The following is a 12864-nucleotide window of genomic DNA, read 5'->3' on the forward strand; positions in this document are numbered from 1 at the left end:
TGATCGGTCATTTGTCAATCATTGATTTAACACTTTGCAGTGATGATCAGTCATTTGTCATTCATTGATTAAACGCTTTGCAGTGATGATCAGTCATTTGTCAATCATTGATTTAACGCTTTGCAGTAATGATCAGTCATTTGTCAATCATTGATTAAACTTTGCAGTGATGATCAGTCATTTGTCAATCATTGATTGCAAAGCTTTGCAGTAGATGATCAGTCATTTGTCAATCATTGATTTCTGACAAAACTTTGCAGTGATGATCACTGGATCATTTACAAAAAAACGGGTCCACATGCATTTAATGCCAAACTATAGTCATCAGACTAAAAAAGCGTGAATGCAGACTCACTCACACACACGCTCTTTTGTCGTTTAAGAACTCTGATTTTCTGTGATAAAATTTCACCCTTTGATCAGTTTTACTGGGTCTGAAAAAACAGTCAGCCAAGTTGTTCTTCCGTACAAATTTGTAACTTGGTTACCTATTGCGAGATACTTATAATCCACTGGCTGGTGGCCATCGACTACGGTATATTTTCATCAGGAAGGTTGATTCATGTGGTTTTGATGTTTGATCTGGTTACACAGGTGATGTAGTAGTTGGCTTTTCATATTCTTGTCCCTGAGAGAAACTTGTGTGGGTGAAGAATACCTTTACACTTATATTTCAGCATTGTTCAACATGATGAGTTTCGTGGTTAAACAAAGCATAAACATTTGTTGCAAGAATGATCGATCTGCAATATTCAGCTCCGAGGCCATTTCTGTCCAGTGATGCTGATTATACTATTTTTAGAAATAGTTGTTTGATGTGAATTGTGAATAAATTAATATGCAACTTGAGATATTTCCTGTACTGTATATTGTAGAGAGTTAAAGCATTCTAAAGGAAACCAATTTCCATCCTTTGCCCAGTAAATGTCCTTGAAGGGTGTGAAAATTGAAAAATCCCATCTGAGTATCTGTGAAATTCATCTTGACATTGATCAGTCAGTTTTTGTATCTCTGTATGTGGCTCTTCCCACCACAAATAATGAATTAAACCAATGCTATTGGATGTAAACCATAGTGAGCAAGCTCTGCAAGGATCAATTACATGTTCAAGCAATACCGAAACAAGTACTTCAGAGTGAGTGTGATCAGACAAAGGCACAACAATACACTGCACTCAGTAGGATTGGTCGCACTGGCAGTGTGTGTGTGTGTGTGTGTGTGTGTGTGCGTGCCCGCGTGCGTGCGTGTGCAAGAGAGGCGAGGCATGGCATGTTTTTCCACAGACTTTGTCTTGGCTTGTCATGCTGAAGTCCAGGTGTGAGTCATGGGCACTTCATCCTTTGTGTCCCACGTGATGATGCACAGGTCGAAACATAAACAAACCAACGCTATGTTTCATGTTTTTTTATTTTTCCTTGCCTTTATACAAAAGGTCTGTACAAGATGAGTAATGGAATGACTTACTAAAATATATAAAATGCTAACTTATGTAGGATAAGATGATGGTTATCTTAGGTGAAGCCATCAAACTCCGTGAGTTGATTGGTGTATGATATATAATATATAAAAGTGAATCAACTGTCTCTAGAAACACAGTATTGCCTACAATCACAGTAAGGGAGACAACTACCACCTTGACAGTGAAAGGGGAGGTAACTGCGCCAGAAGTTGGATGGAGAAGATTTATTGTTGGGCAAAGATGGGATGCTTTGAGACAATTTTCTGAATATTTATACATTTTCCGAAGACAAGCCCAAATCAAATCTACCTTTTACATCCCATCTTCATCCAAACAGGATAAGGCACATATTTAATTGCATAAAGTTTTCATTTTTTACTTTGCCGAAAATATTATGAATTGAGTTTGGTTGTGGGAGATAAATTCTTTATCACAATGGACTTTCAGGACTCATGAAAACAAGGTCACTACGTGCTTAGCAGGTCAGATCATCACGTGACCTTTGAAGGTCAGCACAGCCTTTCATGGTGAATATCTTTGATATAATTGTACACTATATACAGAGCAGGGGTGATTGCACTTCATATGCATATTCACACAAATTTGGGGTTTTAATATGAAAATAGACTTTCGTGAACAGGATCACTGTTCCTAATCTTAGCACTTACAGATGATAAAAGCATGCACTGGGCCCACTTGCACAGAAGATCTCAGCATTAAGATGGTCGTAACACTAAGAACAGAAGATCTCAGCATTAAGATGGTCGTAACACTAAGATGGTTTCGTGCAGACTGGCCCTGAGATGGGCTTGCCCAATAGAGGAACACTTAACCAATCATAAGTTGTATTAACAATACAAACTGGCATCAATACATTCTTATTGACAACATTTTTCAGCCGTTCAATGCCATTGGGTTAGTACATTGTATCAGACTTAATTCATTCTCCTTCGAGTCATCACAACTTGAAATTTTCCAAATCTCCAATTATTATGCAATTTAATGATCAAGTCATGGAGATGCTTGAAAAGATAACATTATTATGATTGAAGATGTCAAATTTGTATCATTTCTCATCGTCAATAATCTCAGTCATTGTTTAATCAAACCAATAGTCTTTTTCTTCATATATTACTATCTAAACATTTGGCACCATCATAAATAATTTACAATGACTTTGCAACTTAAACACTGGGACACATCCAACAACAAGATTTTGATTATCAAACAAAACAGGTGTTTCTACGGGTTGCATCTAAAATCTTCAGGTCACAACAAATTGATTTCTTATTGAATGTCAGCCACGTTGGATTTGAAAATGTCGAACACATTAATGATATTTATGTTTTAAAGCATTGTGTCATAAGGTTTAATCAAACACAATGGTTTCAAAGTTGAAGGACCTAATATATACTTCAAGTTTTCTGAGGTTTTGACACAAACGTCACATGATGACTGAAGAGTGAGTGAGTGACTTCGTTTTACGTGGCTTTTAGCAATATTCCAGCAATATCACGGCGGGGGACACCAGATATGGGCTTTACACATTGTACCCATGTGAGGAATCGAACCTGGGCCTTCGGCGTGACGAGCAAACGCTTTAAACTCTAGGCTACCCCACCGCCCCAATGACTGAAGAAGTAATATGCAAAGACAAACTTTTACTACACAACAGTCGCAAGTCCAACACATCAAACTAAGATATGACAGTGTTTGAGTGTATATTTCAAATTTGCTGACAGTGTAATTAATTTGTTGTGGCCTTTCTACTGGTATACTGGAACCTACCATAAATTTCCCACCTTTATAACAAGAAATAAAATAGGTTTCTCCACATCTGCTGGTTGGATCTACCCGACCTTGGTTTGAAACGTAACCAGTAAAAGTATTTACAATAACGCTATTACTAGTTTAACAAGTGTAGCCATTAACAGAACAACAAGATGCTTCAAGACAGGCACTGTATTATGCTGTTCGGGAAATGCAGTATATTCCCTGCTTGCATCCTTATTAACTTACCCATTTTGGGAACATCCTTATGCAAATCTATCTACCTTGAATTATGCATTTCAATTTAAAATAATTTTTTAATCACAAAACAGCAATAATTATTTAGATTTAGCTAATTCCTATCTAATAAATAAATCATAAAGAATTGCCTGCATCAATTCGATTTTTATGATCTACCAATACTGGATGTTTTGTTCAATTTGGTGATCACATGACAAAGGACAAAATGGCTACCATCGAATTCCTTATCATAAATGAGTATATCAAGGTGACATCTCAATTAGCATACAAAGTATTCTGTCCTCCAAGAACCAACACTGTGTGAATTCCAAACAGGTTGCAATGGCTCTGGCCGGGTCTTTCCATGACAGATAGACTGTGGCCATTTTGTGCAGATAGCTAGTCCTGTGTCACTTGATCAGCAAGTTTAAATCATGGGAGATCTCATCTAATAGTGCGATACTTCCTAACAAGGCATGCAACATGACCAATCACAGCTGATGTAACAAAGTCAACCAATCATAGCTGCAATAACACTGCTGAGACAGTTACATCACAGTTTTCCAACATCCCGTCAAAGAAACCTTTTAAAAATACTCGGCAGTATCATCGTAGCAAGGATCCTCTTGAGGAACTGGAAACTTCCAACTGGACAAAGATGAACATTCTGTAACAAGGTATTCCTGAACACACTATTTGATGAGTGCACACCCACAGTATCGGTGGGTTTGTCTTCCGCTATTTCAAATCCATGTGTAAAATGTATCCATGAAATGTGTTGACCACGTCAATCCGATTTACAAACTGACACCATTACACATGTATGATGATGGTGATGGGTCTTGTGATTGTGAACATGCAGCGACATATTTTTGATCTGGGATATAGGTCAAGGTCACTCATCTTAATCTCCGACTTATTGGTATGCTGTTTTAGCTTTCCTCCCAATGAACACCCCAAGCATCAGTCATTTGTTAGTAATTTTAGTAATAACGATTGTTGATAATCCATAATTAGGCCCTGTTACCACCTGAACTGAAAATACATTAGCATATATGCATACACATTATGGGCCAATATATCCACAGGAAGTTGCATCATTTACCTCACAAGGGGAGACTACTCCCTACAAGAGATCTCCAATTATGGAGGGAATATTGTCCCTTCCTCCACTGCCTGCAGTTTTGGGTCCGGGAAGCAATGCATAGATGTTGAATATATAAATGCTTTAGATATTTTCATACTTCTGGATTTGCGGAGAGTTACACAAGTACATCATCATCAAACGTACGCATGTGTACAATAACGGTGTTTCTGCATAATCAGACTTCGGAGCAAGAGAATGAGCACTTGCAGAACACAAAACACAATATCTGATGATGCCTTTGCAACATTCATGACTGGAGTAAACATGGATCTGTTGAGACCTCCGATGTCTGATGTGCTTTCGGAGACATCGCAACACTGGTAAATATCCGTCCTCCAACGAAACAGAGCAACCTTCCTTTGTCCTCCAAACACATAAATATCATTTTGCAGCCAAATGCTTGAAAGACAGGTCTCATGATCAGATAATTCCTAAAGGTCAAGGCCACATGCTATGTCAGTTCGGAAAAATCTATGTGATAACAAGTCCTCAGCTGAAGGTCTATCGGCTGGTTTTCGATTGAACATATATGTCAGAAAATCCTTTCCTACAGAGGAAGTTTCTTTCGGAAGATCATATTTTGGGTGTTTACACGTGGCTATCTGGAACATGGCAGCAAAGGCTTCGTATTCTGCAAATGGTGGCTTCTTCGTTAACATTTCTACAACAGTGCACGCAACACTCCTGCAACAAAGAAGAATCAATATTGAATATTGACGTCAATGTAATGGGTTGTTAGCTGTTTAATGAAACACTAAGCAACATTGTAGCTATATGAAAATCTTTACTGGGCAGAGTGAATGTATAAACTGAGTGAAAAGTATTTCACTTTCAAATAAATGCAAATAATTTAAACTGAATAAATGCTTGTAAGAACATAGTGTGTAAGTCTCAAATACAGAGAGGTAACTTTTCTGAAACAGTCTTTTGAACCTTGCGTCCACCGACATTCCATTCGACATTTTACTTTATCAAAGGTGATCTCCCTTTGATTTAACCACTCATATTTACCTCCCTTTGATTTAACCACTCAGATTTACCTCCCTTTGATTTAACTGCACACAACTCCCTCCCTTTGATTCAAACAATGAAATTTCAGTGAGCAAGACTGAAGCAAGTTTCCATTTCAACAAATCATAAACCTGACCACAAAGTTTGTAGTTCTCACTTACCACCCACAAGATGAACCCATGGGAGTTAAACTCAGTGTCTTACATTATGAGAACAGGATACAACTTTACTGTATACGTACCACACATCTGCCTTCCTTCCATAACCCTCGCCATTGATCACTTCTGGTGCCATCCAATGAGGTGTACCCACAGCTGACTTGATGCCTGTTGCACTACATATTGTCTGTAACCTTTTGGATGCACCAAAATCACCGACCTTGACATTTCCGTTACTGTCTCGAAGAACATTCGCAGCTGCAGAGAACACAGACAGTATTTAAAAACAGTTACAGAAATAAACATGTAATTTCCAAACCATGACTCACTGCAAATTCTGCAAATTACAAGTGGCCTGCTTCATAGTGAGTAAATGAATTTAGTTTTACGGCTCTTTTAGCAATATTTCAGCAATATCATGGTGGGACACACCAGAAATGGGCTTCACATATTGTACCCATGTGGGGAATCGAACCCGAGTTTTCCGAGTGACGAGCGAATGCTTAAACACTAGGCTACCCCTACGCCCCTACATGGCCCATAAAATGCCTCTATTACAATTACTACCCAAAACAGATGAATTATAATTATCTATGTACAATATTATAAACATATGTCCTACAATATATAAAAAAACAGTTTTCCCTCCTATATTTACCTTTAATATCTCTATGGACGATGACATTTTTGTGCAGGTATGCGAGCCCCTCCAAGACCTGGCGAGTGTATTTCCTGACCACCTGCTCCTTCAGAGCGCCGTAATTGTTGATCTGGTCTTTCACAGATCCCTGCAGCAGAAAACCACAAACATCAGAATCCTAGTCTGTCTCACAGTCCCTGAACCACATTATTTTCCCTACTGCCAAGCCCCATCTGCAGTGCTAAAGCCCTAAATAGAGCAAGTCTAGATTTCCTCAGGTTCTGAATTTCTGGTCTCCTTTTCAATTTAAATGGGCTTGTTTATTACTATCAAAATTATATATATTCAGAGACAAAGCGTTAGTCTATCAGTAAGTAACTTTACTAAGGGGAGCAGCAGAGGGGAAGCAGAATTTTACTGATAACCTCTGCATTTTGATTATTGTGTTTTATATTTGTTGGTATACTCGGACATTAAGTACATCTTCAAAGGAAGCTTTAAAAAACTAATTTAATTTCATATTCTACACTGTAGCCTCAGGCTATTAATACAGATATACCATAATTAACATGTGGAACAGTCCTCGCAAAATCCCATCCTCGCATACACTTTCTGAACCATAATTATGAATTCAGAGAGTAGCTGGGTTGTATTTTGACATTATTTCAGGAATAAGTATCAAAAGATTTGAACTTCTCAGAGTGAGTGAGTGAGTGTGTGATTTTACGCCACTCTTAGCAATATTCAAGCAATATCTTGACTGGGGACACCAGAAATGGCCTTCACACATTGTTCCAATGTGGGGAATCAAACCCGAGTCCTCTGCGTGACGAGTGAACGTCTTAACCACTAGGCTACCCCACCTCCCCTCTGAGACTTGAAATGCACCCAGGCAGCTGACATACCCCTGGCATTAGCTCCATGAATATTGACAAGACTTTACGGTCCTGCTGACACCCGTAGTACTGGACGATGTGCTCGTGGTGGAAGTTCCGTAACAACTGCAACTCATTCTCCAGGGCACGGACTTCCTGTAAAACAACATGACGTTCAGCATTTTCAAGATTATCATTAAATAACAGAATACATTTATTAGTCCAAAACATGACATCAGCACATAAACATATAGTTTTTGTGGATTTCCCTTTCCTGTGGCTGTTTTCCCAGGGGTTCTTCTAAATGCAAAGCTGCCATTCATTCAACATACAATAAGAGAGTCTAATAAAACTAAAAATTAATCATTTCTTATAAAACATTTCTGAACTGCTGCCTGAATGAGCGCTAAAATAAATCCTGTTATAATGTGCTACACTGCTTCTGTTTTAACAGGCCTTCAGTAGATATAATCTCTAAAATACCAGCAACACGTCTTACTTTGGAGGTTTCTGCATTGACATTTCCCAGCTGCACTTGCTTGACAGCTAGCTCTGTTCCTGCATCCTCATCATAGCACACGAACACTTCTCCAAATGCTCCAACACCGAGTTGCTTCCCCTTCTTCCAGTTAGAGGGTGCTCTTGGAGCTGTCAATCAAAACATGTGATCAATTACAAAAGTTAGCTGACTCTTAGCATTGTAGTATTTTCTCTATCTGTGGTGACGTGAGGTGAAATTGGGTTTAACGTCGTGCTTGAGAATATTTCGCTCATATGACGATGTGCATGCGTGTGTATGTGTATGTGCGGCTGCTTGTACTAGCCCAGACTGAAGCTGGTTTTATAGTGCTAGCCCACTGCCCACTGAGATACCATGCGGCAGTGAAGCATGAATACCCCACTCAGACACATTATACTGACTCCGAGCCGACCAGTCCTTGTACCCATTAATGCCGAGCGCAAGGCAGGGACTAACAAGTACCATATTTTAACGTCTTTTGGTATGACGCGGTCTGGGATCAAACCCGTGACTTCTCGCTCTCCGGGCGGACGCTCTAACCACTACACCACGGAGGCGGTTCTATCTGTGGTAGATTTGGAAATATGAAGCTACAACAATGAAGAAGCTCAAAGATCCCTGTGATAATCCATCACATAAAACTCTCTAAAGAAATGTGAAAGCATCTCAAGTGGTAAAGGGAAAATGATGAAGGACTACAATAATAAAATGTGCTGCATCCTCGATGAGGGAAGGATTTGATGTAGGTCATAGACATTTACCACTGTGATGAAGCCTGTGGATGCCGACAAACCAAAACACATGATCAGGGCACATCTGGGATCAGAACAAGGATAAGTATGTGGCATGTATCAGGGCCCCAACTCTGCACAATCAACTGCAGCACCTTAGATACCATCTGTGCCACTAAGTTCTCAATGACTGATATCCATATTGACATTTCATGATAAATGGTGGCTGTAAGGGGAGATAACCATGTTAAATACAGTAATACTAATTTTAATACAGCAGCTGCGTATTGGTATTTTAACACTGTTTTGTATCATATTTCAATATCTCATGAGTGACAACTAAGGTGGGAGGCAAACACAAAGTAATGCACAATCTTATCAGTGAGATCATTGGTGACAAAGGTCAAAATTTCAGCAAAGCAGACGGCATACCAAAGGGACACAACTCTGTATGTTCCTCACACAGCACCCAGACATGGTTGTCCAGTGATAGTTTAAACAAAGCAGATACGTAAAGCACATACATTTAGAGAACTGTAGACTGTAGAAGCTGTACATGGAGGGGGAATCTTCTTCGGGGGGAAGGCCGCTACTACTGCTGCTGCACTCGTACTCATCGTCCCCTCGCTGCCCTGGGACACGATCGAACGTAACGACATCGTGTCGTGCTCTGGACCCTTCGGTCGAATTGTGGAGCGAGGAAACGTCTGGTGACCTGGGGATAGAAATGGGACATTGTTATCATCATTGTTGTCATGTACATCCAATTAACTATTAATATTTTCAAAGTAATTAAGAAATATTTTCCAAAAAGTAATGGATATTTCAACAACAAACTTTTCTAAATTGTAATCATAATCATCTTCATCATGATCATCATCATCATCAGGCGACTAACAGGATCAGGTGGTCAGGTTGCTGGCTTGGTTGACACGTCATCGGTTCCCAATTGCGCAGGTCGATGCTCATGCTGTTGATCACTGGATTGTCTGGTCCAGACTCGATTATTTACAGACCGCCACCATATAGCTGGAATATTGCTGAGTGCGGCGTAAAACTAAACTCACTCACTCATCATCATCATCATTAAAAATACCTGACATAATTTCTTGGAGAACATGTTTCAAGTTGTACATTATTTCACATACCTTCTACATTTGGGTGATTCACAGCATCATAACCACGAGGAAATGTGCCAAATGGCCGTCGCCCTGCTGAAAATATCCAAAAGAAAAACAATACTCAAATGTTCCACTGTAACAAAAGTAAAACAACAATTTAAACAGGCAAAAGAAAATGAGTCCTCTTTAGTTTATGACTAAACGCCTTAACCAGCCATCAAATGTTTTAAACTAAATGTCATACAAAATAACACCATGATGCAGAAGCCTTGAGAGCGTTACAAAAATAAATGAACCAGTTTTCACAGAAAACGAGGGTCCTGAGTGTGGCGTCACTAACCTTGACTGGGGTCGTCCTTGCAGCCATCAGAAAGCACACTTCTCCGGGAATCTCGGCGCCCCCGAAATGGGTACGTGTCGTTACTACTGCAACAAGAATGCACATAATGCAGTTCAAAAACTTCCATTTTTCAATCTTACTCATAACATTTTCTATGTTCCTAATCGAAACTTATATCATATAATTTCATCTGTTATTACACATATTGCATCATTTATTGAACAACTGCATCTCCTGCATAGACTTGCACAAGTCTCTAAGGTAAAAATTAACAGTTTAAATGATAATTTCTAAAAAACATAAATATTCCTCAAACAGACTGGTGTCCTAAGATACAGTTCGCTTATCTAGTCTTGCCTCTTTGAAGGATAGAATTACTATACATCCATGGGCTTAGCATTCAGTACAGCCTTGGAGCAAGGCTAACCCTTGCATTACTACTTTAACTGCTTTACTTATTGAACCTAATGCATCCCAAACTGTACTCACTAATTCCTTATTAAAACCATTTTTTACTGAATGGTTATTAAACCTAATGCAACCTTTTCAACATACATTTCATATCTTTTGCACCTATTACTGATGAACAGCCATTTGTTGGAAGCAATGCATCCCTTATTGCAACCAATGCATTGCATCCCTTATTGCAGCCAATGCATTGCATCCCTTATTAAATGCATGAATATTATTATAGACAGAGTGCATAAATGTTGCAGTTTCCTAAATCACCAGGGCCTAGATTTTCGAAGCTCTCTTAGCGCTAAGATAGTCGTAAGTGCCATACATTAACATTAACTTACAACTATCTTAGCGCTAAGAGAGCTTCGAAAATCTAGGCCCAGTTCTGGATATATCACACATGACACACATCAAACAGATATACTCACTGTCCACTGATATAGCTACTGTCTATTGAGGATATACTGTCGCTTGAGCCTACATGACTGGGGTACCCGATCTGCAAAAAACATGTCATTTTCAATCACTCGGCAACAAATACACAAATAGTGCCTGACAAGTAGAGTCATCAAATATCCTCACCTCATCATGCTGAATAGTAACACAGTTCAAATTAAATACATTGTTCACCAAGCCTTGGTTTTAAATGCTTAACTGGCTGTATGCAATAACTTCACAACCCTATATTACTTTTACAGAGATAGCTGGTCTCCAATTGTTTGTTATCATTCTTTTTCAATTCCATATCATCAGCATTATCATCAGAAAGTTGATAAATCTGATAATATTGATTATTTAATGCCACATCTGCTTACTTACTTACACCAAACTACAGGCGTAATGAGTTGTATCATAATAACAAGTGTAGAAGTGAGCACAGCTCACATACCCCCGCTTCCCACTTTGGGACATGGAAATGACTGATATTGATATATATAATGTGGGAAGGATCAGCAGCTCACAAGACTTTCTCCTTGACTCTACTAAACTTTATATACTTTATAGTACATGTTAGATAATAGGTTTGCCTTGTACTGATTACAGTAATAATTTATGGAAACATTATTTTTGTGTGTTTTCCGTGGAAACCTGACATACAATTGAACTTGTTGCACACAATGAAGTGGACGTAGATGAAGATTGTTATTTTTTAGCACATGGCATATCTGTGGGTCATGATTAACTTGTGTATTAAGTTTGGTGAACCTAGCATGTATAGTTTCGATGATATGCTGTGGCCAGGTAACCATCAAACACATTTTGCACTAAGTCATGTTTCCATGGAAACAACAAAACAAATTCTGAAAAACTTTAAAATAGCAAAAGGCACATCAATGGGTAATGATTAACATGTGTGTGAAGTTTGGTGAACCTAGCATGTAAACTTTACGAGATATGCTCCGGACAAAACCATCAAACACATTTGGCACTAAGTCGTGTTTCCATGGAAACAGCAATAAAACAAAATTCTGAAAAAAAATTAAAATAGCAAAAGGCACATCAATGGGTAATGATTAACATGTGTGTGAAGTTTGGTGAACCTAGCATGTAAACTTTAAGAGATATGCTCCGGACAAAACCATCAAACACATTTGGCACTAAGTCGTGTTTCCATGGAAACAGCAATAAAACAAAATTCTGAAAAATATTTAAAATAGCAAAAGGCACATCAATGGGTAATGATTAACATGTGTGTGAAGTTTGGTGTACCTAGCATGTAAACTTTAAGAGATATGCTCCGGACAAAGTTTCGGGACAGACAGACGGACGGAATGAACGCTATATACCCCTTACTTCGTAGTGGGGGTATAATTATATATAATATAATGATAATTATATAACCATTCAGAAGAAACACAAATTGTCACACTTCCTGACCCACATACAAATAGCACCACAACACGACCTGTATGTTCTGTCACACTGCATGATTAATATTTATCATTATCATTACATTATTTCATCCCAACAATGACAAAAACAACGAAAAAGCATGTCACATATCTCTTCCAAAGATAATCACGATAATAGTTAATTATTTATCGATTACGTTTCTGTTTATTGACTAAACAAAATGTCAAGAACAAATTAACAATTTTTGTATAAGTCAGATGTATGAGTAGATTCAATGGTCTAAAATTTAAATTAAGGTGACGCCAAAGACATCTTTTTATAAGTAGTCAGGAAAATGTCATTTACAATGTGAAATATTCCATCAGTATGAAAGTTTGCTGTGTGAAGCTCAGATTAAGTTTATTTATGCCAATAAGTATTTATCTATTAATGCAAAAAATAATCAGTCAATGTAGTTATTGAACAATAGTGATCACAGTATTAAACTGTGAGAGGGATCAGTTTCTGGATGGAAGGATGTACAACAGTTAGGAGGAATA

General features: G+C 38.3%; 1 protein-coding gene across 1 annotated transcript in view; it reads right to left on the bottom strand.

Annotated features, from left to right (window-relative positions):
• Window positions 1-1389: 1389 nt before the first annotated feature.
• LOC124292441 (mitogen-activated protein kinase kinase kinase 2-like) overlaps window positions 1390-12864 on the bottom strand; it is a 104863-nt gene continuing 93388 nt past the window's right edge. Inside the window, 10 exon segments of the mRNA XM_046729520.1 lie at window positions 1390-5300; window positions 5869-6043; window positions 6444-6573; window positions 7331-7456; window positions 7800-7948; window positions 9076-9156; window positions 9159-9266; window positions 9700-9765; window positions 10013-10098; window positions 10900-10970. Coding sequence (XP_046585476.1) covers window positions 5048-5300; window positions 5869-6043; window positions 6444-6573; window positions 7331-7456; window positions 7800-7948; window positions 9076-9156; window positions 9159-9266; window positions 9700-9765; window positions 10013-10098; window positions 10900-10970 — 1245 coding nt within the window. The 3' untranslated portion in view covers window positions 1390-5047.

This window comes from Haliotis rubra, unplaced genomic scaffold (assembly GCF_003918875.1).
Source record: "Haliotis rubra isolate DU_JTF1 unplaced genomic scaffold, ASM391887v1 Scf518, whole genome shotgun sequence".
In the NCBI taxonomy this organism is placed as follows: domain Eukaryota; kingdom Metazoa; phylum Mollusca; class Gastropoda; order Lepetellida; family Haliotidae; genus Haliotis; species Haliotis rubra.